Source organism: Mustelus asterias, chromosome 6 (assembly GCF_964213995.1).
Source record: "Mustelus asterias chromosome 6, sMusAst1.hap1.1, whole genome shotgun sequence".
NCBI classification, from domain to species: Eukaryota; Metazoa; Chordata; class Chondrichthyes; order Carcharhiniformes; family Triakidae; genus Mustelus; species Mustelus asterias.
Window position 1 is genome coordinate 136,439,097 of NC_135806.1, and position 26,929 is coordinate 136,466,025.

General features: G+C 45.3%; 1 protein-coding gene across 1 annotated transcript in view; it reads right to left on the reverse strand.

Moving 5' to 3' along the window:
- Nucleotides 1-26,929, reverse strand: part of LOC144495164 (hepatocyte growth factor activator serine protease-like) — a 76,623-nt gene that overhangs the window by 33,035 nt on the left and 16,659 nt on the right. Inside the window, exons 5-9 of the mRNA XM_078215156.1 lie at nucleotides 24,481-24,594; nucleotides 11,427-11,558; nucleotides 8,575-8,685; nucleotides 5,060-5,234; nucleotides 1,384-1,478 (exon numbers count right to left, since the gene is read on the reverse strand). Coding sequence (XP_078071282.1) covers nucleotides 1,384-1,478; nucleotides 5,060-5,234; nucleotides 8,575-8,685; nucleotides 11,427-11,558; nucleotides 24,481-24,594 — 627 coding nt within the window. The remainder of the gene's footprint in view (nucleotides 1-1,383; nucleotides 1,479-5,059; nucleotides 5,235-8,574; nucleotides 8,686-11,426; nucleotides 11,559-24,480; nucleotides 24,595-26,929) is intronic.

Sequence of the window (26,929 nt, forward strand, 5' to 3'; positions counted from 1 at the left end):
CTTCATCACCTTGGTCACCTGTGTTGCCACTTTTAAGGAACTGTGGACCTGCACGCCCAGGTCCCTCTGTATGTTAATGTTACTAAGGGTTCTGCCATTTACAGTATAATTTGCACCTAAATTTGATCCCCCAAAATGCATCACCTCGCATTTCTCCACATTAAACTCCATCTGCCATTTCTGTGCCCAAGTCTCCAATCTATCTATATCCTGTTGTATCCTCTGACAATCCCCGGGACTATCAGCAACTCCGCCAATCTTAGTGTCATCTGCAAACTTACTAATTAGACCACCCACATTTGGGCGGCATGGTAGCACAGTAGTTAACACTGCTGCTTCACAGTGCCAGGAACCCCGGTTTGATTCCCGGCTTGGGTCACTGTCTGTGTGGAGTTTACACATTCTCCCTATGTCTGCGTGGGTTTCCTCTGGGTGCTCCGTTTGCTCCAACATTCAGATGCACTGGTTAGGTACATTGACCCAAACAGGCGCTGGATTGTGGCAACTAAGGGAATTTCACAGTAACTTCATTGCAGTGTTAATGTAAGCCTTACTTGTGACTAATAGATAAACATTTTCCTCCAGATCATTTATATGCACTACAAACAATAGAGGTGCCAGCACTGATCCCTGCAGAACACCACTAGCTACATCTGAAAAACACCCTTCCACCGCTATTCTATGTCTTCTATAACCAAGCCAGTTCTATATCTACCTAGGCAGCCCACTAGGAATCCAATGCAATTTTAGTTTTTGTACCAGTCTACCTTGTCAAGCGCCTTACTAAAGTCCAGATAAACTACATCCACAGCCCTTCCTTCATCAATTTTCTTTGTCACCTCTTCAAAAAACTCAATCAAGTCTGTGAGACATGACCTTCCCTGTACAAAACCTTGCTGCCTGTCACTAACTAGTCCATTTTCTTCCAAATGTGCATATATCCTGTCCCTCAGTATCTTCTCCAAAAGCTTCCCCATCACTGACACCAAGCTCACCGGCTTATAATTTCCTGAATTATCCCTGCTTCCTTTCTTAAACAAGGAAACAACATTGGCTATTCTCCAGTCCTCTGGAACCTCACCTGTGGTCAAAGTGGATGTGAAGATATCTGTTAAGGCCCCAACTATTTCTCCCCTTGCCTCCCGCAGTAACCTGGGATAGATCCCATCCGGCCCTGGGGACTTGTCTACCTTAATATAATTTAGGAAACTCAACACTTCTTGCTTTGATATATTGACATTCTCAAGAGCATTCACAGACATATCCCTGACCTCAACATCCGTCATGTCCTTCTCCTTGGTGAATACCGATACAAAGTACTCATTAAGGATCTCACCCACTTCCTGTGGTTCCACAGTCCTGTGGACTATTTGCTTTCCTCACCCTGTTTCAGACACTGTTGAATTTCGCAATTTTCCCAGGCGATGGTATCATCAATCAATGTGTAACACCAAGGTTCTTCATCATCGTCCGTGTTTCTGAAATCAACACATGGAACTTGTTAATAGTCCAATCTCCTGCCCAGTCATTATCCTCTACTTACCCTTAATTTTAACCAGTTGTATATAATATATATATATATTTTCATCCATTAAAGCTCCTTGGGCAGATTTGACATGGTGGTTAGCAACCGGGGTGGGTAGGGGGACAGGAACATTGGATAATATACCACAGGTGCCATTCCCATTGCTTACCCCCCACCATCAGTGACAAGGGAGGCAGAGGCCCTTAAGAGCCTCCTCCCACTTCAGCTGGGATTGAACCCGCAGCAGGAGAGGCCCATGCCAAGTGTGCAGTTTGCGGCAGTGACCGCCACTCATGGTGGCGCTGCCAGGGCTAGAGAGCGTCCGGCCATTTGATTGGCCGGCAGCTCTTGGAGGCGGGTCTTTCTCCTCAAATGGTAAGGCTGTGTGGTGAGTTGGCTTTTACTTCATCCGTCTTCACCCAGAAAATCTAGCCCCTCGACTGTCAGGACCTAATCAGTGGGCAGAGCTTGTTTCCCCTAAAGCCATTGGGTTCAAATCCTACCAAAAACTTGAGCATATAATCTAGGCTGACATTACAATGTGAAACTGAGAAAGTGGTGGCACTTTCAAAGAACAAAGAACAATACAGCACTGGAACAGGCCCTTCGGCCCACCAAGCCTGCACCAAAACGTGGTTTCTGTCCCTCTATTTGCCTCCCGTTCATGTGTCTAGCAAGATATGCCTTGAGCATTGCTAACGTGCCTGCTTCCACCACCTCCACTGGCAGCGCGTTCCAGGCACCCACCACCCTCTCTGTGTAAAACTTTGTGTGGGGGAGCACTTCAGCAGTCACGGGCATTCAGCCTCTGATCTTCAGGTAAGCGTTCTCCAAGGTGGCCTTCACGACACACGACAGCGCAGTCGCTGAGCAGAGACTGACAGCCAAGTTCCACACACATGAGGACGGCCTAAACCGGGATGTTGGATTTATGTCACATTATCAGTAACCCCCACAGCTTGCCTCCTGGACTTGCAGGCTGTCCTGTCTGGAGACAATACACATCTCTTTAACCTGTGCTTAATGGTCCCTCCGCCCACATTGTCTGTACCTTTAAGATCTGGTTGGTTGTAGGGATTCGCATTCTAATCCGTATTCTGTAACTTGATTTTGTGTCTCTGTGCCCTGTTTGAGAGCACATTTCCACTCCATCTGATGAAGGAGCAGCACTCCGAAAGCGAATGGTATTTGCTACCAAATAAACCTGTTGGACTTTAACCTGGTGTTGTTAAAACTCTTACTGTGTAAAACTTTCCCCACACATCTCCCCTAAACCTTCCCCCTCTCACCTTGAACCTGTCCCCTTTTGTAGTCGACCCTTCCGCCCTGCGAAAAAGCCTCTGACTATCCATCCTATCATAATTTTGTAGACTTCTATCAGGTCGCCCCTCAGCCTCCGCCTTTCCAGTGAAACCAATCCGAGTTTATCCAACCTCTCCTCATACCTAAAACCTTCCAGACCAGGCAACATCCTAGTGTCCTTTTGGACTCAAGATTATAACTGAGGCCTAATCTTTTTTCTCAGGTTAACCTACATGATGCTGTGCAAGAAAAGGAAAACTTTTGTGGCCACTGCTTGCCCCCATGTGCTTTAGACTTTATGAAGTGTCCCCCCTGCTGCAATCGATAAAACACAACAGTCCATGTGCACACAGCAAGTTCTCTCAAACAGCAATCTGACATTGCTCACTGGGGCATTATATTGTTACAATCCCAGCTGATGTTACTACTGGACTAATAAGATCCCAGAGTGAAACCTGGCTTGATAGATCCTAACTTTACTTTAGAAACAGTGGAGGACAGTGTTATGGTTCAGGTTAGAAACTCCAAAGTAATTTATGGAGCCCGCCTGAATCATAAGTTTTGCATTTTGAATTTGGCTAGGATAAGCATGAGATGTTTCCCTTCAGGTATGATTCAAGTGACCCACTAGGGAGCTTTCATCAAACAAAGTTTATTTAAGAATATAGTTAACATGTATAGTAAGAAAATTAGCAAGATCTTTTATCAATTACAAACAAAAAAACAATAAACCACTATAATGTATAACCCTTTACAAATATCTCTACACTGTTCCAGTCAAACCAATCCCATAGACAAAAGACCATTTCACAGGTTTAACACAGCACAGACTAATGCTCACATGATACTGGGATCGAGGCCATTAGTTGAATTCTGCAGTTAAATGTTCTTGAGACTCAGAACAGTTTGAAGACAAGACAGCTTCCCAAAACACCAGAGGGACTCTGGTCCAGCCCCCAACAACAGCAGGTTTTCACCCTTTAGGAAAACAAGATCTTGTTTTCAGCTAACCAACAGAATTTCCAAAACAACAGGGAGAGAGGAAAAGCACTTCTTTTTAGCTTGTTGTCCCTTCTCAAACTAAACACTCAAACTTGCAGCTCCAAACTGAAACTGAAAATGAAATCATCTGACCTGCCCACAGTTTTTTTTCTCCTCCCAATGATGGCATTACTTAAGGCTGTGAGCATGAATTTTTTTTAAACTCTTCAAGGTACACTAACAACCTAACAGTTACTGAACAAATTCACAGGAGTCTGCTGATGAACGTTTAATACAAAGAATTAAACACAAGAACAGTGAACTATATTACACCAGACAAATACAATTCAAACACAAGGAGGTGATTCAAATTCCGACTATTCCTTTACTCCAGCAATATCATTACAGACACATGAACCAGTGAAGAGTTATCACTAGCTTGACACAAAGGCTTCTCATTAGGGTCTGGCACAGTTGCAAGTGATTTTCTTCAAGTGAATTCCTAAGCATTCACTTGGTGCTTTTCACTTCATTTGTATCTCTCCCTAAGACAGTCAAAAGGCACACTCCAAACTCACGGCTTCGTCAACTACAGAGAATACAAAATGTCTTCCCTAAACTCAGTCTTCCAGTAGTACCTCTGCTGAACTGATCACTTTATTAACAGCCTTGTAGTTTTTCTTATCAAAGTGCTTAAAATTCCTGACCTCTTTCTCACACACACTGAAATCTCTTTTTCTTCCTGTCTTATCTCTGTCTGTGTCACTTGTTCACTGTAACTAGGCAGGAAAACATTTTTTCACGAATCACTCAATTTTTAGCCCAATTTAATCCATCTCTTTACTGTCAGGGATTGTAAAACCTCATTAGAAATTACAAACAAACCCAAAAGAATTCTGGCCTTGGGTGACAGCCTGCGTGGAATTTAAACATCCTCCGGGTGCTCTGGTTTCTTCCCACAGTAAGAGTTTTAACAACATCAGGTTAAAGTTCAACAGGTTTATTTGGTAGCAAATGTCATTAGCTTTCGGAGCGCTGCTCCTTCGTCAGATGGAATGGATAGCAGATTTCCACTCCATCTGACGAAGGAGCAGCGTTCTATATTATTGGAGGGGGGGGAGTGGAAAATTGTGCCCTGTCTGGACTTACACACGTACAAAGACCACTTGGGTGAGAGACCAAAGGAGCCCAGAATAATAATACGGGCAGGAACTGAGGTGAGCAACCTGTTTTAAAGCATGTTCCGCTCACCTGCAGTATGAATGGTCACCCAGTCCCAAACGGAGCAGCTCTTCCAAGTCGCCAATGTTGATCTCTGGCTGTATGAATGGAGATGTCCAAGGCAGACAGTCCTTCCCCAAGGCTGTCCTCTTCACTGTCCCCCTGTAAGAGCTCCCGTTATTCTCATAACAGTCAGCAACAGAATCTGAATGAAATACATTTGTAAACGTTATACCCTGTGTTAATCATAGAATCCCTGCAGTGTAGAAGGAGGCCATTCGGCCCAACGGGCCTGCACCAAACACCCAGACCCATGCATTTACCCTAGCTAGTCCCCTTGACACTAAGGGGCAATTTAGCATGGCCAATCAACCTAACCCACACATCTTTGGACTGTGGGAGGAAACCAGAGCACCCGGAGGAAACCCAAGCAGACATGGGGAGAACGTGCAGACTCCAAACAGACAGAGAACCCAAGCTGGGAATCGAACCCAGGTCCCTGGCGCTGTGAGGCAGCAGTACTAACCACGGTGCCACCCTGCCCTGGAAAAATTACTGCTGATTCCCTGGGATTCTCCAAATGCCCGCATGTGGATCCCTCTTTATATCAAAATATTTGGGGCCAGGTAATCACGACAGAGGTGGGTGGCAATGCTGCCCTGACCTGCCATGGCAGAAAGTTCACCATCAGACTCGATTTTCATTGTCGGGGTGAGAGTGGAATAGGGTCCACCCCACTAGCCCAAGACGCAGGTCAGACCACAGTAGTTGTTAGGGCTGTTTAAAGGACCCACCTCAATTCTCTGGAACTTTATCCCAATTGTTTTGCCAAATTTTAAGTCCTCTAGCCCTCAACCCTCACACCCAATCAATGCCACCTCCAAGACCCATACAACATGGCATGTCCATGCTCCCATACCAACTTAATGCCAATCCATGACCCCACCCCAATAACCCCTTATAGACTCTATGCCAACTCATGCCATCCCACACACTACCCTTGGCTCTTCCACCCTGCATGCTAAATCACCCAGTATCCACCCTGGGAAGAGCTCAGGAGCCATGTTGAGATTAAATACAATAAAGGACTAAATATCTATTACAACCTTCATCATATTTAAAAAATATTTCCGTTCATGAAAGCCCATTCCAAATTTTTAAGTCTCAAATGCGTAATCCCTTATATAAACAAACAAATTTGTGGTCCCAAATTAAAGAAGGTGGCACTGTGGCACTGATGCCTCACAGTGTCAGGAACACGGGTTCAATTCCAGCATTGGGTGACTGTGTGGAGTTTATATGTTCTCCCCATGTCTGTATGGATTTCTTCCGGGTGCTCCAGTTTCCTCTCACAGTCCAAAGACATCCAAGATAGGTGGATTGGCCATGCTCAATTCTCCCTCAGTGTCCAGGGATTGTGTGACTCACAATAGTTATTGATGGCTGGGTAGGTTGCTGAGAAATCCATGGCATCTATTTTGGTCGCATCCACCATTCAATATGTAATGTGTTCAACCACAATTTGCCTATAAATTCATATTTGCCTTATGTTAATTCTGGACGTTAGAATATAAGATAGATATTCTAATTGATCTATTTTTCTGACTTTGAATAGCAATACTTATTTTGTTTGTTTAAAACTGTGAAACCTTATAGCTTCATTCTCCTAGTGAGTAACTGGGATTTGAAACTTTGTCTAAGAACAAAGAACAAAGAACAAAGAAAATTACAGCACAGGAACAGGCCCTTCGGCCCTCCAAGCCTGCACCGACCATGCTGTCCAACTTAACGAAACCCCTACCTTTCCAGGGACCATATCCCTTTATTCCCATCCTAATCATGTATTTGTCAAGATGCCCCTTAAAAGTCACTACCGTATCCGCTTCCACTACCTCCCCTGGCAACGAGTTCCAGGCACCCACTACTCTCTGTGTAAAAAATCTGCCTCATACATCTCTTTTAAACCTTGCCCCTAGCACGTTAAACCTATGCCCCCTAGTAATTGACTCTTCCACCCTGGGAAAAAGCTTCTGACTATCCACTCTGTCCATGCCTCTCATAATCTTGTAGACTTCTATCAGGTCTCCCCTCAACCTCCGTCACTCCAGTGAGAACAAACCAAGTTTCTCCAACCTCTCCTCATAGCTAATGCCCTCCATACCAGGCAACATCCAGCTAAATCTTTTCTGTACCCTCTCCAAAGCCTCCACATCCTTCTGGCAGTGTGGCGACCAGAATTGAACATTATATTCCAAGTGCGGCCTTACTAAGGTTCTATAAAGCTGCAATATGACTTGCCAATTTTTAAACTCAATGCCCCAGCCAATGAAGGCAAGCATGCCGTATGCCTTCTTGACTACCTTCTCCACCTGCATTGCCACTTTCAGTGACCTGTGTACCTGTATACCCAGATCCCTTTGCTTATCAATACTCTTAAGGGTTCTGCCATTTACTATATATTTCCTATCTGTATTAGACCTTCCAAAATGCATTACCTCACATGAAACAAAAAAATATTTTTCACTAACCACATCATAACAACACATTTGCATTAATAACCTGGAAAAATTGCTAATGGATCATTTCATTGAGGACCAATAGGAACACAAATACAAGAAAGTAAGGCACGGCCAAATGATCTCCAGTCAATCTATGCTCGGCTAAAACCCCTGCAGTTGCTGTGAGGGCCCATTGTGACAACACTGTGCCTTTAAGAAATGTATTTGTGTCATGTTTCTTGTGCAATATTTATTTTTAGCAGTCACTTATATCTATTGGTGCCGCTTTGTCTATAGCTGGCATCTCCTGTAGTTACTGCAGCAACATCATTGATGTTCGTTGCTGGAATGTTTGTTTTAATCTGAACTAATGCAGTGTTGGTATTTTAGTGTCTTCCCCTGGGGTTTCAGTGTGGTGCTTGGTTCGGTTGATTGACAAATAAGGTCGTGTGACTGAGAGGAGCTAGGTTCCCAGAAAGAAACCCAATTGCTTGGGAACTGTAGAGAGAGGTAGCTCTTTCTCTCTCTGAAGATTGGAGACTGGGACCTGCCAGAAAATAGATATCTTTCTCTGAAGTTCTGCTATTTGAAGTTAGATTTTTCTCTGGAGGCTGCAGTATGGGAGTCAGAAGGCAGATGTCTGTCTGGATCACTGTCCAGAGGGGTTAAAAGGCTGGAAACCTAGCATCCACATGAGCTACATGTTTTTGTGATAATAGATTTTGAAGAGGGATTTATGTCTGTGAGGATATTGCTTACATTGGAACTATAGCGATGGCTAGCTGTTAAGAATTATACCTTGTCTTGTTTAAGTATTTTTAATTGATAAACGTATGCTAATTCTTTTTGTTATATTTTAACTGTATTGTTAAATAAAGTTTGTTTTAATATAAACTACTTCGAGAGTCAATCGAGTCATACCTGGAGCAAAACACTTTATGTTCACCCTAATGCCAAAATCAAAAACAGTTGGGATCTAGGCTAACTTCATAATATACCTTGGTTTTTCTGATCTGGTCCCTAACACCATTCCATCCACGGTCTTACCTATTTCGCAGTATTTCCCTGTGTATTTCCTGCTGCAATCGCACACACTCTCGCCCGTGGTGTTGACCTGGCGACACGACCCTCCGTAAAGGCATGGGTTGATCCCACAGGCTGAGAATGAGAAGAAAGAGGCACTTTCTGAAACACTTCACTCCTCTACTCAACAAAATCAGCTTTGAGTTTCAACGGGTATCATCTAAACAGCGACTGTGTTTCTTTTTAATACACATTTCACACCAACACTTTCCCCCTATTTCTCACTCCAGAAACACTTTCTGTGGTCTCTGTGTGACCCCTTTGTGCGACAGTGCATTAAGCATCAGCAAGAGACTATGTGTTATAGGGTGATGGCCTAGTGGTATTATTACTAGAGTATTAATCCAGAAACTCAGCTAATGTTCTGAGGACTCGGGTTTGAATCCCACCACGGCAGATGGTAGAATTTAAATTCAATTAAAATAATCTGGAATTAAGAATCTACTGATGACCAAAAAGCCATTGTCAAAGATGTGCGGGTTAGATTGATTGGCCATGGTAAATTGCCCCTTAGTGTCAGGGGGACTAACAGGGTAAATATGTAGGGTTACATTTAGGGGCTGGGTAGGATTGTGGTTGGTGCAGACTCGATGGGCTGAATGGCTCCTTCTGCACTGTAGAGATTCTATGAATTGTGTCGGGAAAAACCCATCTGGTTCACTAATGCCCTTTAGGGAAGGAAATCTGCCGTCCTTACCTGGTCTGGCCTACATGTGACTCCAGAGTCACAGCAACGTGGTTGATTCTTAACTGCACTCTGAAATGGCCTGGCAAATCACACAGTTCAAGGAGCGGCTAGGGTTGGGCAATAAATGCTGGCCAGCCAGCGATGCCCATGTCCCACACAATGAATATAAATCGTTGCCGTTTGTCAAAAAAACGCAATGAGTTTTGGATTGCCCTGGCAAAGAGAATGTACGGAATCAGGAGTTCTCCCCGGAGTCCTGACAAAGTTTTATCCCTTACTCGTCATCACAAATGCAGATTAATTGGTCATTGTTTGTGGGATCTTGCTGTGTGCAAATTAGCTGTTGCATTTCCTGCATTACAACAGTGGCTACACTTCGAAAAGTATCTCAACAACTGTAAAGCATTGTGAAGCATTCTGAGGTTGAGACAGGCGCTACTGAAATGCAAGGTTTTTGTTTCCAAATGGCCTCCTGCTGTGGTCTGAAACTCAATGGTTCTATGTTTCCAAAGAAATCCTCTGTGTTTATTTATTTTTTAGCTGATATAATGTCCAGGTTAATAATTCCAATTCTCTTCCCACACTTAATGGCACAGTGAGGCAGACTCTCATCTGTGTCCATTGCTAGTTATCTCCGAACAGGTCACTAGTCTGTCCCCAGGGGATTATAACCTGAGGGGCACCAATCCACATCAAACATGGCTGACCAGGAGTCTCTCCCACTCTGACTGCCAGCCATTGGCGTGTTTGGAAGGATTTGCAGGTTTACAGTCAACCAGTTTGATCGCGTTATGCACAAACTTTCCTTGGCCATCAAGTCCTGGGGAGGGAATCGAGCCCAGAGCTTCTGGCTCAGAGGCAGGGATGCTACTCACTGCTCCACAAGACCTCCCAGTTAATAATCCTTCTATTAAAATAGCAACAAAGAAATGTCATGTGAATGCATGGAACCAGGAGAATCCCTTTCACACATTTGGCCCACACTTTGCACAGCCCCATTGCACTATATCCATCAAGAATTCTGCTCCTCCATTTTAATCTCTTACCACAGCCCCAGTACAATCTATCCTATCAAGGACTCTGTCTACTCAGTCTCTTTCCACTGATATTCATCTCACCAATATCTAAGGGATTTAGAGCAGGAGATGACCTCTTGGCCCTTCAAACCTACTCTGCCAAAATTCATACATTGTATCTTTGTATGATCTTATTCAATGGTGAATCAGGCTTAAGGGGCCGAGTGGCCTACTCCTGCTCCTAATTTATGTGTTATACTTCCCGGTCTACCTGCAAAGGAAGCATTTTCCATAAATACTCCCTGATCCATAAAGATGGATGAAACACCAGCACTTTTATCTTCCCTCATATCTCCACTGGCCCCCATGCTTACTCTCCAACCCAAGATGTGGAGATGCTGGCATCACTCACCTGATGAAGGAGCAGCACTCTGAAAGCTCGTGATTCCAAATGAACCTGTTGGACTTTAACCTGGCGTTGTGAGACTTCTTACTGTCTCCAACCCAAGACCAAGGAAGCATGGTTGCTGATAAACTGATGGGAACCAATTGGATGGTATGGTGGCACAGTGGTTAGCACTGCTGCCTCACAGCACCAGGGACCCGGGTTCGATTCCCGGTTTGGGTCACTGTCTGTGCGGAGACTGCACATTCTCCCCATGTCTGCGTGGGTTTCCTCCAGGTGCTCCGGTTTCCTCCCACAGTCCGAAAGACGTGCTGATTAGGTGCATTGACCATGCTAAATTCCCCCTCAGTATACCCGAATATGAATGGAGATGCCAGCATTGGACTGGGGTAGGCACAGTAAGAAGTCTCACAACACCTATGAAGTCTCAGCAGATGAAGGAGCAGCGCTCCGAAAGCTCGTGCTACCAAACAAACCTGTTGTACTTTAACCTTGTGTTGTGAGACTTCTTACTGTACCTAAACAGGTACCAGAGTGTGGCGACTAGGGGATTTTCACAGTGACTTCATTGCAGTGTTAATGTAAGCCTATTTGTGACTAATAAATAAACTTTAAACCTATTTGAACATCTCAGTCAATGCTGGTGAGAAATAGCCAATAACAAACGGCACATTGTTACATGTTATATAAGCAGTTTTCCAGGTACCTTCTGACCTTACAGATTCAGAATGAATCCCGCCTTCAGTGCACGTACAGTTCTCTACGTCACCGTGAAGAATTCGCATCCATGTTTCCCCGATGTTGTAATATTTCAGATGCTGTCTTTCAAAACACTTTTCTAAACATAAAAGCAAGCAATCAGTCATAACATCATAGAATAATGGAATGGTACAGCACAGGAGGAGACCATTCAGCCCCTCGAATCTTCTTGGTCTTTCAAAGAACAGTCTAACTCTTCGACTCCTCAACCCTTTCCCCATATCCCTGCAAGTTTATTTCTCCAAGTCTTTATCCAGTTTATTGCAAAGGGGTCTAGAGTATAAAAGTAGAGAAGTGTTGTTACAACTGTATAAGGCATTGGTGAGACCACACTTGGAGGATTGTGTTCAGTTTTGGTCACCTCCTTTGAGGAAAGATGTGGTGGCACCGGAGACGGTTCAGAAGAGGTTCAATAGATTGATTCCAGGTTTGAAGGGGCTGTCGTATGAGGAGCGGTTGAGTAGTTTGGGTTTGTACTCGCTGGAGTGCAGAAGAATGGGGAGGGGGATTTGATTGAAGCATATAAACTATTCGACGGGATTGATAAAGTAAGTGTTAACCAAATGTTCCCCCTTCTAGAACAGTCCAGGACAAGAGGTCATAGTTATAGAGTAAGAGGGGGGCAGGTTCAAGGCAGAGATAAGGAGAAGCTACTTCTCACAGAGGGTTGTGAATCGATGGAACTCGGTGCCCCAGAGTGCAGTGGATGCAGAATCAATCAATGGATTCAAGAAAGAGATAGATAAATATTTGATCAAAAGCGGGATAAAGGGGAAAAGGCAGGGAAGTGGAGTTAGGATGAGATGGAGATCAGCTCTGATCATATAGAATGGCGGAGTGGGCAGGAAGGGCTGAATTGCCGACTCTCGCTCCTAATTCCTATGTTCCTGTGTTCCCTTTGAGAGGCGATTAGCAAATTGGTTCCCATCAGTTAATCAGGCAGTTGCATTCCAAATCCTAACCATTCAATGTGTGAAAAAGTTAAACCCTCATGTTGCCTCTGGTTCTTTTCTCAATCTCCTTTGCTTTGTGCTGTCTCATTATCAGCCCTGCAGTCGTTTTTTTAACCATACTCTACTTCAACCATCATGATTTTAAACAACTCTGGACTGAGTTCTTCTTCACCCAGAGGGTGGTGAATGTATGGAATTCATTACCACAGAAGGTAGTTGAGGCCAAAACATTGTCTGATTTCAAGAAGAAATTAGATGTAGCTCTTGGGGCGAAAGGGATCAAGGGATATGGGGGGAGGAGGATCAGGATATTGAATTCGATGATCAGCCACGATCAAAATGAATGGCGGAGCAGGCTCGAAGGGCCGAATGGCCTCCTCCTGCTTCTAGTTTCTATGGTTCTATCTCTTCTGTACCCTCTCCGGATCTTACAAGTCCTACTTTACAGTGTGATGCCTGCAACTGGACATGATACTCCTGGCTGGAACTGAGCCAGTATTTGACATGGGTTCAGCATAACCTCCTGGATTTTGTATTCCATGAGCAGGATTTTATGGCCTCGCTCATCCTGAAACCGTAAAATTCCACCAAAGGTCAACAGACCTTTCCATTGTCCGCCCCTCGCCCGCTCCGAGTCCCGTGGCGGGGGGGGTGGGGGGTAAAATTCCAGCCCGTGCCTCTATTTATAGAACAATGCATGTGTCCAGAGGAGGGAACAGCAGAAGAATGAACGGCCGTCATCGCCTGAAAGCAAAAACCAGAGAAACAAAGAACAAGATAGCAGCAGAGATTACAGTCTGAAATAGTTGAACTCGGTGTTGGGTCCAGAAGGCTGTAAAGTTGCTAGTGGAAAGGCAGGATGCTCTTTAACTTCCACTGCAGGAGGCCATGGACAGAGAGGTCAGTGCGAGGTGAGCTATCTGAATGGTAGGCCACTGGAGGCTCAGGGTAGTGTTTGAATGTTAAACTTCTGTGTGGTGAACCATCGTTGGTTCCCACTAGATAGTACTGAGCCAGGGTCTGGCCAGTACTACAAGTATGTATATATGTTGCTGCTGGGGTTAGGGATGGGTTGCTCTACTTGTTGCTGTTGGGGTTAGGGTTGGGCTGTTACACCTTGTATTATAGTTATTGTGGTACATCCCAGTCGGGCTCCGCTTCCTGGGAGAGGTATAAAGGTCTCTGCTCTGTCTGGGACCCCTCAGTCTGGGATCGTGTATATAATTAGTAGCTTCGTTGTTCCAGCAAATAAAAGCCTTTATTTCCTGAGCATCCCAAGCCTCGTGTGTGATAACGCGCATCAATTTCATTTGCTGTAAATAAACTCTTGTCGGGAAAAAACGATATAGAGAGTATGGAGCAGATACTGAAGCCTGAACGCCTTACACTGGATCCACGTGCGGCGGGCGCCTCTAACACCTTCGACCACTGGTTGAAGTGTTTCGAAGACTACCTGGCAGCCTCCGCAGCGGTCACCACAGATGATGACAGACTCCGGGTCCTCCATGAGAGGGTAAGCGACACCGTCTACCTCGCGATCCGTGCGGCCATCGACTACACAAAGGCCCTCGAGCTTCTTAAGAAGCGTTATATTAAACCGCCCAACGAAATGCATGCTCGTTACCTCTTAGCCACTCGACGACGGCAGTCCGGCGAAACGACGGAAGAATACGCGAACGAGCTCCTACAGCTAGCCAGGGGCTGTAACTGCAAAGCAGTGTCGGCAGATCAGAATATGAACGACCTCGCTCGAGATGCGTTTGTGGCGGGAGTCGGATCATCTTACATCCGACTCAGACTACTGGAGAAAGGTAATCTTGACCTCCCCCAGGCTATAGAACTAGCGGATATGTTGGAGACGGCCTCCAAAAGCCTAGTATTGTATCCTGAAGACCACGTGGAGACAACGTGGCAGGAGCAGTCGCTGATCCCTCCTGGTCCCTCGGGTTCGAAAAGCTGCGTGATGGCGTGCTCACACTCGGGCCAGACGACGGCAGCAGCTCCGGGAGGCCCGCGGTGTTACTTCTGTGGGGGAGCGAAGCATACTCGGCAACGGTGTCCCGCTAAAGCTGTGTTGTGCTCCGCCTGCGGTAAGAAGGGGCACTATTCGAAAGTGTGCCGATCGAAATCTGCTTCTCGGAATAGCAGTGCGGCCTGCGATTCCTCGGAGCCTGGTTCTTCGTCGTCGACGGTTTCATCCACGTGCGAGGCCAGGACGACGCCATTACAGTCGACGGAGTCGGAGATGTGTGACCACCAGGGGTCGCTGAGTTTGGCACCATCACCCACGTGCGACCTATGGGAGCGGCCATGTTGGTCTGCACCGACCGCGAACGACCAGCAGGGGTCATCCTTGTCAATCTCAGCTGCCTGCAGTGGCGCTCATGAACCAACAGTGGCGTCGATCATCCTGGACCAGGCCAAGCCTCATAGACTTGACAAGTCTATGATGGACATTCAGGTAAACGACCACTTGATTTATTGTCTGTTTGACAGCGGGAGCACTGAGAGTTTTATCCACCCAGACGCTGTGATGCGGTGTGGACTCCGGATTCAACCTGTCAAACAGACAATTTCTATGGCATCAAGGTCCCGGTCTGTCACCGTGCTAGGGAGTTGCGTGGTAACTTTAACGGTGCAAGGCACAGTTTACGAGCGTTTCAAGCTCCTGGTGTTGCCGCACCTTTGCGCGCCAATACTTCTCGGACTAAACTTCATGGTCCACTTGAGGAGTGTAACCCTACAGTACGGTGGGCCACTCCTTTCGCTTTCAGTGGGAGAACAGCAGCCTCCAAATTGCCCAACGCGCCCCGCCTGTAGCCTCTCAACGCTGAAGATTACCACACCCTCCCTGTTCCAGAATCTTGTGCCAGGCTGCCAACTCCCCATTCGCCCAGAGGACCGACAATACACGGCTTTTGAGGCGGATGGTCGCTTGTATCACTTTCTCAGGGTTCCCTTTGGTGTCACCAATGGGGTCTCGGTCTTCCAGCGTGCTATGGACCGAATGGTGGACCAGAACGGGCTGCGGGCTACCTTCCCGTACCTGGATAACGTCACCATCTGCGGCCATGACCAGCAGGACCATGACACAAATCTCCTGAATTTCCTACGCCTGAACCTGACCTACAACGGGGAGAAGTGTGTGTTTCGTACGCGCCGTTTAGCCATCCGAGGATACGTGGTGGAAAACGGGGTAATTGGCCCTGATCCAGACCGTATGCGTCCCCTCTTTGAACTTCCCCTGTCCACTAGTGCAAAAGCACTGAGAAGGTGCTTAGGCTTCTTCTCTTATTATGCACAGTGGGTTCCCAATTACGCGGACAAAGCCCGTCCGCTCATCAAGTCCACTTCTTTTCCCCTAACACCAGAGGCCCGATTGGCCTTTGATAAACTAAAAGCCGACATCGCGAAAGCTACGATGCACGCTGTTGATGAGTCCATCCCCTTTCAGGTGGAGAGCGATGCATCTGATTTCGCCCTGGCCGCCACACTTAACCAGGCGGGCAGGCCCGTCGCCTTTTTTTCCCGCACCCTCCAAGGCCCCGAAATTCGGCATTCAGCGGTGGAAAAGGAGGCCCAGGCCATTGTGGAGGCCGTCAGGCACTGGCACCATTACTTGGCGGGAAAACGGTTCACCCTGATCACGGACCAGCGGTCCGTGGCGTTCATGTTTAATAACACGCTGAGGGGCAAGATCAAGAATGACAAGATCTTGCGGTGGAGAATTGAACTCTCCACCTATAACTATGACATCATGTATCGTCCAGGGAAACTCAATGAGCCCTCGGATGCCCTCTCGCGTGGAACATGCGCCAGTATACAGGAGGACCGTTTGCAGGCTCTCCATAATGACCTATGCCATCCTGGGGTCACTCGGCTCTACCACTTTATAAAAGCCCGCAATCTGCCCTACTCAGTGGAGGATGTCAGGTCCATAACAAGAAGCTGTCGGGTATGCGCGGAATGCAAACCGCACTTTTACCGACCTGACCGGGCACAATTAATCAAGGCCACTCGTCCCTTCGAAAGACTGAGTGTCGATTTTAAGGGCCCCCTTCCCTCAACAGATCGGAATGTGTACTTCCTCAACATCATTGATTAGTACTCGAGATTCCCTTTTGTTATTCCCTGCTCTGATACATCCGCTACCACGGTTATCAAGGCATTCCGTGATCTTTTCACCCTGTTCGGGTACCCCAGCTACATTCACAGCGACAGGGGCTCGTCGTTCATGAGCGATGACTTGAGGCAATACCTGCTCTCATATGGGATTGCCTCTAGTAGAACCACGAGCTACAACCCTAGGGGTAACGGACAGGTGGAACGTGAGAATGCTACAGTCTGGAAGGCTGTCTTACTGGCGTTGAAGTCAAAAAGCCTTCCAGTCTCCCGTTGGCAAGAGGTGCTCCCTGATGCGCTCCATTCCATACGCTCACTCCTGTGTACGGCAACCAACGCTACTCCCCATAAGAGGCTGTTTTCATTCCCTCGGAAGTCTTCCTCTGGGACCTCATTACCGTCTTGGTTGACGTACTCAGGACCTGTCCTCCTGCGGCGCCATGTAAGGGCCCGCAAGTCCGACCCGTTGGTCGAACAGGTCCATCTCCTCCACGCCAACCCTCAGTATGCCTATGTGGCATACCCTGACGGTCGAGAGGACATGGTCTCGATCCGAGACCTGGCGCCAGCAGGGGACGTAGCAACCCCTGTCACTCCCATACCCCCTGTTACAAACCCCATAACTCTTGTTTCCCCTCCGGACACGGCGCGGGCAGCATCGGGACCATTACTTAACCCTTTTACTCCCGTGTACAGCTTGCCTGAGTCCAGAGGATGGTCGCCACTTCAGGGCGTGTCGGAACTCCATGGATTACCATCACCTCGGGGTCAACCGGCCCGTGAGACTGTGGAGGAACAGTTGGACATCGCCTTGGGGAGAACGCCACCGCGAGTGCCTACTCCGGTGTCATCGCCGGTATTGAGGAGGTCACAACGACGGTGCGGTCCCCCTGACCGTCTGAACTTATAGCCTGATGACAAATTATTCTGTTTTTTTGTACCCCGCCGGCCTTTGTCTTCAAAGGAGGGGTGAATGTGGTGAACCATCGTTGGTTCCCACTAGATAGTACTGAGCCAGGGTCTGGCCAGTACTACAAGTATGTATATATGTTGCTGTTGGGGTTAGGGTTGGGCTGTTACACCTTGTATTATAGTTATTGTGGTACATCCCAGTCGGGCTCTGCCTCCTGGGAGAGGTATAAAGGTCTCTGCTCTGTCTGGGACCCCTCAGTCTGGGATCGTGTATATAATTAGTAGCTTCGTTGTTACAGCAAATAAAAGCCTTTATTTCCTGAGCTTCTCAAGCCTCGTGTGTGATAACGCGCATCATTCTGACAGTCAGTTTTATTTTTATTGGTTCATGGAAAGTGAGCGTCGCAGACAGAATATTCAAAATGTGCAGATAAAACAAAACAATTAGAAATGTAGTGATTACTGAGGAAGATCATAATAACATCAGATGGATCGAAACAGGCTGGCGGGATGAATGGATCCAGTAAAATTCAATACAAAAAAGTGTGCAGTGATACATTTTAGAATCATAGAATCCTGACAGTGCAGAAGGAGGCCATTCGGCCCATCGAGTCTGCACCGACCACAATCCTACCCAGACCCTATTCCCGTAACCCCACATATTTACCCTGCTAATCCCCTGACACTAAGGGGCAATTTAGCATGGCCAATCCACCTAACCTGCACGTCTTTCAGACTGTGGAGGAAACCGGAGCACCCGGAGGAAACCCACGCAGACATGGGGAGAACGTGCAGACTCCACACAGACAGTGACCCGAGGCCGGAATTGAACCCAGGTCCCTCGCGCTGTGAGGCAGCAGTGCTAACCACTGTGCCACCATGCCGCTCAGTCATGGACATTTTGATTGGAGTAATGAGGAAAGACAATGCATGCTAAATGGTGCAATGTTAAAGGGAATATGGGAGGAGTAGACAGATCGCTGGGTGCTCGGGAATACGTGGTTGAAGGTGGCAGGTGAAGCAGTGATTTGTCTGTACTTATTACACTGGGGAAACCAAAAGCAGATTGGGCAATCGCTGTGTGGAAAATCTCCATTTAATCCACAATGTTCATTCTACAAATTAAGGTTATGTATATACAGGTGGGGAACACTCATTGAATAGCGATTTGAGCACACATAAAGAGACAATTACCCAGTGCGGTCGGGGGCAGACAGATCAGAGGCCTCCTCGTGGGCTTGCGCTAAGGCCTGGCCAAAGTGGAAATTAACAGGTCTGGGCAGTGGGCGATCGAGGGGTCGTCCTACCCGACTGTCTGTCCCTTTACCCCGGCTGCATTCATGGCCGGGTGGCCTTAGAGAGGGAGCTTGCAGTGTCCACCGGAACGCTTCAAGTCTTCCACCAGTTGGGGGGAGGGGGGGCGGGCACAGGGGCTGGGGTGCATGCCAGAAGAGGGGTGATTGGGAAACAGACCTCCTCGTGGGTCTGCTGCAGGGGCCTGGCCATTAACCGGCCCAGTCAGCAGGATCATGGAGGGGACTTGGACACTACTGTCAATCCCTATTCCGAGGCTATTGTCACCCCCCAGGTGTCTCCGGAGAGGGGGGACAGTCATTCCATGAGGAATATATCATGGACTTTAACAGAATGTATCGAAGATTGGTAATCACACTACTAAGGTTCATTCCTCTTGGTTGATTATAATCGCTCAGTAACATTGAGTTCCAATTTATTCAAGTTTATCAGATGCAGTGGCGATGTGTGTATCTGATAGTGGAACTGCATTAATTACCTAATACAACTGCATTATATTACCTAATATAACTGCTTTATATTACCTAATATAACTGCTTTACATTACCTAATATAACTGCTTTATATTACCTAATATAACTGCATTATATTACCTAATATAACTGCATTATATTACCTAATATAACTGCATTATATTACCTAATATAACTGCATTATGTTACCTAATATAACTGCTTTATATTACCTAATATAACCGCATTATATTACCTAATATAACCGCATTATATTACCTAATATAACTGCTTTATATTACCTAATATAACTGCTTTATATTACCTAATATAACTGCATTATATTACCTAATATAACCGCATTATATTACCTAATATAACTGCATTATATTACCTAATATAACTGCTTTATATTACCTAATATAACCGCATTATATTACCTAATATAACTGCTTTATATTACCTAATATAACCGCATTATATTACCTAATATAACTGCTTTATATTACCTAATATAACCGCATTATATTACCTAATATAACTGCTTTATATTACCTAATATAACCGCATTATATTACCTAATATAACTGCTTTATATTACCTAATATAACCGCATTATATTACCTAATATAACTGCTTTATATTACCTAATATAACCGCATTATATTACCTAATATAACTGCTTTATATTACCTAATATAACTGCTTTATATTACCTAATATAACTGCTTTATATTACCTAATATAACCGCATTATATTACCTAATATAACTGCTTTATATTACCTAATATAACCGCATTATATTACCTAATATAACTGCTTTATATTACCTAATATAACCGCATTATATTACCTAATATAACTGCTTTATATTACCTAATATAACCGCATTATATTACCTAATATAACCGCATTATATTACCTAATATAACTGCATTATATTACCTAATATAACTGCTTTATATTACCTAATATAACCGCATTATATTACCTAATATAACCGCATTATATTACCTAATATAACTGCTTTATATTACCTAATATAACTGCTTTATATTACCTAATATAACCGCATTATATTACCTAATATAACTGCTTTATATTACCTAATATAACCGCATTATATTACCTAATATAACCGCATTATATTACCTAATATAACCGCATTATATTACCTAATATAACCGCATTATATTACCTAATATAACCGCATTATATTACCTAATATAACCGCATTATATTACCTAATATAACCGCATTATATTACCTAATATAACCGCATTATATTACCTAATATAACCGCATTATATTACCTAATATAACCGCATTATATTACCTAATATAACCGCATTATATTACCTAATATAACCGCATTATATTACCTAATATAACCGCATTATATTACCTCCCTCCTGTCCCTTAAACAGCCATTCACCACAACTCTGTTTTCTACCCTTTAGCCAATTTTGTGCCCATAGTGTTACCGCCTTGTTCTTCTTGTGAACTTCCATTTTTCTGCCTGGCCTATTATGCGTTACTTTATCAAATGTCTTTTGAAAGTCTATTTGCACAATTGTTCTACCCTCACCGCAGGGGGCTGGAGAGGCCAGGTCATCAAGTAGTTCAAGGCTGAGATAGACAGATATTTAATCAGTAAGGGAATCCAGAGATATGGAGATAAGGCGGGAAAGTGGACTTGAGGATTATCTATCAGATCAGTCATGATCTCATTGAATCTTTTTCGCGAAGGAAGAAGGTGGAAGAGAGAATGGCCGGGGTGCGTGGGGTCCTTAATTATGCTGGCTGCTTTGTCAAGGCAGCGGAAAGTGTAGACAGAGTCAATGGATGGGAGGCTGGTTTGCGTGATGGATTGGGCTACATTCATGACCTTTTGTAGTTCCTTGTGGTCTTGGGCAGACAGGAGCCATACCGAGCTGTGATACAACCAGAAAGAATGCTTTTTATGGTGCATCTGTAAAAGTTGGTGAGAGTCGTAGCTGACCTGTCAAATCTCCTTAGTCTTTTGAGAAAGTAGAGGCATTGGTGGGCTTTCTTAACTATAGTGTTGGCATGGGGGGACCAGGACAGGTTGTTGGTGATCTCGACACCTAAAAGCTTCAGCTCTCGACCCTTTCTAATTCATCCCAGTTGATGTAGACAGGGGCATGTTCTCCTTTACGCTTCCTGAAGTCAATGACATTCTCCTTCATTTTGTTGACATTGAGGGAGAGATTATTGTTGCCGCACCAGTTCACCAGATTCTCTATCTCATTCCTGGACTCTGTCTCATCATTGTGAAGTAGGCCATTTTCCAAAAGCCATATTTTTATTATCTCATCAATATTCACCTCATTAAGCATATTCATTTATTGGACTGATTGGCACCATTCATAACGTGCCCACAATGCAGAGGGGAACACCCGAATGGACATTCGTTTAAATCCCCCTCTGCACAGCTGAGAGACCTTTAATTTCAAAGCCGACAAAAGATCCTTATTCTGCCCGGCAACAGCACGAAGCTGCATTCTAAACCGGCCTTTGGCTAGAAGATCGGGATATCTGCGAGTCAAGACCTGGAGTGGGTTATATGGCATAACCGGACTGTCAATAAAGTATTACAGGAATAAAATGGCCAAGGCAGGCAAAGAAACTTAATAAACTAGGATAAAAAGAATAAAAGATTAGATTAAATCCCCCTACACACAGCAGGACAAAATGACATTAACACCTAATCTCGCAAGCATAGAATACAGACACAAAACAGTAGAGGTCGATTTAGATAAGGGGACACATCGAGAGGATAATGGGAAACACATTAAAACACCGGGACAAGAACAGGCAGTCCCATTAACACGGACACACACCATACAGATGCAAATTGACAAGTCTCTCAGGGAACTTCCTGACCAGACAGGCCACTTTATAAGTATTGTAAAAATGTATGAGCAAATGTTCCCGCTCGAATTTGGATTCCTATAAATATCCAGAGCAAATGTATAACTATTGAGATCAACGTGGCCAAGCACTGTTTCTGAGCTGGCTACGGGGGTCTCCCTGGGTTCCCAGTAATTGTACAATAAAGAAAAACGCTTTGAACCTTGCCTTGCGACTCGACTTCCTTGAATGCACTGGTACAAGGGATTTTTCCCTACAACAATTGTTTGAGATCCGATCCACTACAGTGGTGTCGTCAGCAAACTTGAAAATCAAATTGGAGGGGAATTTGGCCACACAGTCATAGGTGTATAAGGAGTATAATAGGGGGCTGAGAACACAGCCTTGTGGGGCAATGGTGTTGAGGATAATCGTAGAGGAGGTGTTGTTGCCTATCCTTACTGATTGTTGTCTGTGGGTTAGGAAGTTCAGAAAATCCTTCCAAACACGCCAATGGCTGGCATTAAGAGTTGGAGAGACTCCTGGTCACCCACGCTTGTTGTGGAGTGGCGCCCCTCAAACTATAAGCCTCTGGCGACAGACTAGTGACCTGTTCCGGGAGTAATTAGCCATGGAAACAGACAGCAGTCTGCTTTAGTGTACCACTCAGTGTGGAAAGAGAATTTAAGTGGAATTCTTTCCAAAAATTCTCTATGTTAAACTAACTGCAATTGTCAGATTTTCTTTGTGGATTGGGGTTGAGGCATTTGCAATCCTCCAGTTCCCCTGTCACCACCCAGTTTTTCAGGGGATTGAATGTTGCGGCCGGCCCCTCAGGGTCTTGGCAACTTCCTTGTCCACCTTAGCTTTATAAAGGAGCAGACACACCTCCATAAGACAGTTATGGAAAGATAAGGTGATCTCCGAACTTAGTCACTGAGGATTTAACGGTTCGAAGGGTAACGGATTAGCAGGTGACAATTTCAGACTAAGCTCAGGGCCCAAAGAGTTCCCAACACTGAGAGTAGATTTTGTAGAAGAGCGTGTGGATGTTGAAATCCTTGAAGCTGTTCAGACACTGTTCGTTACTGAGATTGTGGGGCCTCTTTTACAATCTGTCACACAATGACTGCCAACTTAGTGACCAGAGGACACCAGAGGACATCTTTCTCACCGGCTCTTTATCACCCACTTAGCTCAGACCATCTCTGCTGTTAGCTCCTTAAATGCTGCACTGGAAAGCTTTGACCCATTTTATGCTCTTATCGACCCACTGAATGGTAAGCACGTCTCATCCAAAGGGTGGTACTTCAAGCAAAGCAGCATTCCTTCAGCACTGCACCTGACGTGTCAACCCAGATAGTGAGATCCAGTTCCTGGGAGGTGCCTCCAGTCCTTAACCTTCTGACCTAGACACAGGAAGTTAACAATGGAGCATGGGGTATTGTGGGCCATTGGCAGAACATCTTACTAGGATGGGTGGTGAGACAAGAAAACTTAATGGGTTTCCAAAGGGCAGGAGTAGACTATTCACCGCCCCTCACCCGCCCCACCTCCAGCCTATTTTGCCATTAGGAGGAGGGAATTTGAGCTCTTTGAGTCCACTGTGCTACTCAATGACCTCACAACTTCCAGAAGGACTGCAACTTCTTCCCAATAAATGGGATTCAGAATTTTCGGTATTCCACCAAAAGAACACTGTCGATAGGTGGATTCGATGGACCAAAGAGCTTCTCCTGCCTGGAGCTGTATCTCATAGAATCATAGAGGTTTACAGCATGGAAACAGGCCCTTCGGCCCAACTTGTCCATGTCGTCTATTTTTTTAACGACTAAGCTAGTCCCAATTTCCTGCATTTGGCCCATATCCCTCCAAACCCATCTTACCCATGTAACTGTCTAAATGCTTTTTAAAAGACAAAATTGTAATTGTACCCACCTCTACTACTATCTCTGACAGCTTGTTCCAGACACCCACCACCCTCTGTGTGAAAAAATTGCCCCTCTGGACACTCTTGTATCTCTCCCCTCTCACCTTAAACCTATGCCCTCTAGTTTTAGACTCCCCTACCTTTGGGAAAAGATATTGACTATCTAGCTGATCTGTGCCCCTCATTATTTTATAGACCTCTATAAGATCACCCCTCAGCCTTCTATGCTCCAGAGAAAAAAGTCCCAATCTATCCAGCCTCTCCTTGTAACTCAAACCATCAAGTCCCGGTAGCATCCTAGTAAATCTTTTCTGCACTCTTTCTAGTTTAATAATGTCCTTTCTATAATAGAGTGACCAGAACCGTACATAGTTCTATTGTATTTATTCTAGAGTCTAGGGTCTAACTTTCACTGCAGTAATAAGAATGTCCTCGCCACCTACCTTTCTCACAGTCCCTTCCTGTGAACTGGTCAGTGCAGATACACTGATAGGAGTGCTCAGTGGGGATATTGATACAGGCAGCCCCATGCCAACAGGGTTGACTTTCACAATAATCTGTTAAACAAGTAAGAAGATATCAGAGTACAATAAATTTACACTCAAAACAGGTTCACTTAAATATAGATGCCACTGAGATATTTCCTCAATGAGGGTACGTTTGGCTAAAGCAGCAACTCATTGGGGTAAAAGCCAATGATATTACGGATTAGAACCATGCAATGGTGATTTTAGCCCTTTGATTTCCTGTAATTTTCTCCCTTTCTCCCTCTCCTGAAGATGGTGGCACACCATTGGGCTCCCTCTAGCTCATTGTCCCATTGGTCACTCTTTACAGGGCTGCATGGTGGCACAGTGGTTAGCACTGCTGCCTCACAGCGCCAGGGACCCGGGTTCAATTCCCAGCTTGGGTCACTGTCTGTGCGGAGTCTGCACGTTCTCCCTGTGTCTGCGTGGGTTTCCTCCCACAGTCTGAAAGACGTGCTGGTTAGGTGGATTGGCCATGCTAAATTCTCCCTCAGTGTACCCGAACCGGCGCCTGAATGTGGCAACTAGGCGATTTTCACAGTAACTTCATTGCAGTGTTAATGTAAGCCTACTTGTGACTAATAAATAAACTTGAAACTTTATGTAAGATTTTAGGAGAACTTTGTGAAATCCAATGATCCCCTTCAACCCTCCGGGAGCTTTGGCGATTCCTGTCCCAAAGAGTCCCAAACACAGCAGGTGCACGGGAAAACCATCACCTTTAAGCCCCCCACAAATCAAAAGTCATCCTGTCTCAGACGTTCACTGTCGCTGGGCAAAAATCCTGGAACTCCCTCACTAACAGCATTGTGCATGTACACCACCTTCTAGAGGCGGCCAACAAAAGCTAGCCAGAGAAAGGGGAAAAAGGTAGGCCTGGAAGGAAAGACCATTCATAGAAACATAGAAACTCGAAGCAGGAGGAGGCCATTCAGCCCTTCAAGCCTGCTCCACCATTCATTTTGATGGCTGATCATTGAATTCAATATCCTGATCCCCCCTTCCTCCCCATATCCCTTGATCCCTTTATCCCCAAGAGCTATATCTAATTTCTTTTTGAAATCACACGATGTTTTGGCCTCAACTACATTCTGTGGTAGTGAATTCCACACATTCACCACCCTCTGAGTGAAGAAATTTCTCCACACCTCAGTCCCAAAAGGTTTACCCCTTATCCTCAAACTATGACCCCACCTGGATTCCCCCACCATTGGGAACATTCTTTCTGAATCTATCTTGTCTAACTCTGTTAGAATTTTATAAGTTTCTATGAGATGCCCTCTCACTGTTCTAAATTCCAGTGAATATAATCCTAACTGACCTAGTGTCTCCTCACATGACAGACCTGCCATCCCAGGAATCAGCCTGGTAAACCTTCGCTGGACTCCCTCTATAGCAAGAACATCCTTCCTCAGATAAGGATACCAAAACTGCACACAGTACTCCAGGTGTGGCCTCACCAATGCCCTATACAATTGCAGCAAAACATCCCTATCCCTATACTCAAATCCTCGCGCTGTGAAGGCCAACATACCATTTGCCTTCTCTACTGCCTGCTGTACCTGGCACTTGCTTTCAGTGACTGATGCACGAGGACGCCAAGGTGTTGTTGAGTATTCACCTCTCTCAATTTACACCCATTCAAGTAATAATCTGCCTTTCTATTATTGCTACCGAAGTGGATAACCTCTCATTTATCCAGATTATACTGCATCTGTCATGCATGTACCCATACACTCAGCCTGTCCAAATCACGCTGAAGCATCTCTGCATCCTCCTCACAGCTCACCCTCCTACCCAACTTTGTATCATCTGCAAATAATATATTTTCTTCATTCTTCCAAATCATTAATATATAATGTGAACAGTTGGGATCCTAGCACAGATCCCTGCGGATCCCCACTGGTCACTGATTGCCAATCAGAAAAAGACCCATTTATACCAAGTCTTTGTTTCATATCTGCTAACCAGCTTTCTATCCATCTCAAGACACTACCCACACACAATTCCATGCACTTTACCTTTACATAGTAGTCTGCCAAGTGAGACCTTGTCGAAAGCCTTCTGAAAATATAAATAAACCACATCCACTGGTTCTCCTCGGTCAACTCTACTAGTTACATCCTCAAAGAATTCCAGTAGATTTGTCAAGCATGATTTCCCTTTTGTAAATCCATGCTGCCTTTGTCTGATTATACCACTGCCTTCCAAATGCCGAGTTGTGAAATCCTTGATAATGGACTCTAGCAACTTCCCCAGTACCGACATTAGGCTCACTGGTCTATAGTTCCCCATTTTCTCTCTACCTCCCTTTTTGAATAGCGGGCTTACATTAGCTGCCCTCCAATCTGGAGGAACCATTCCA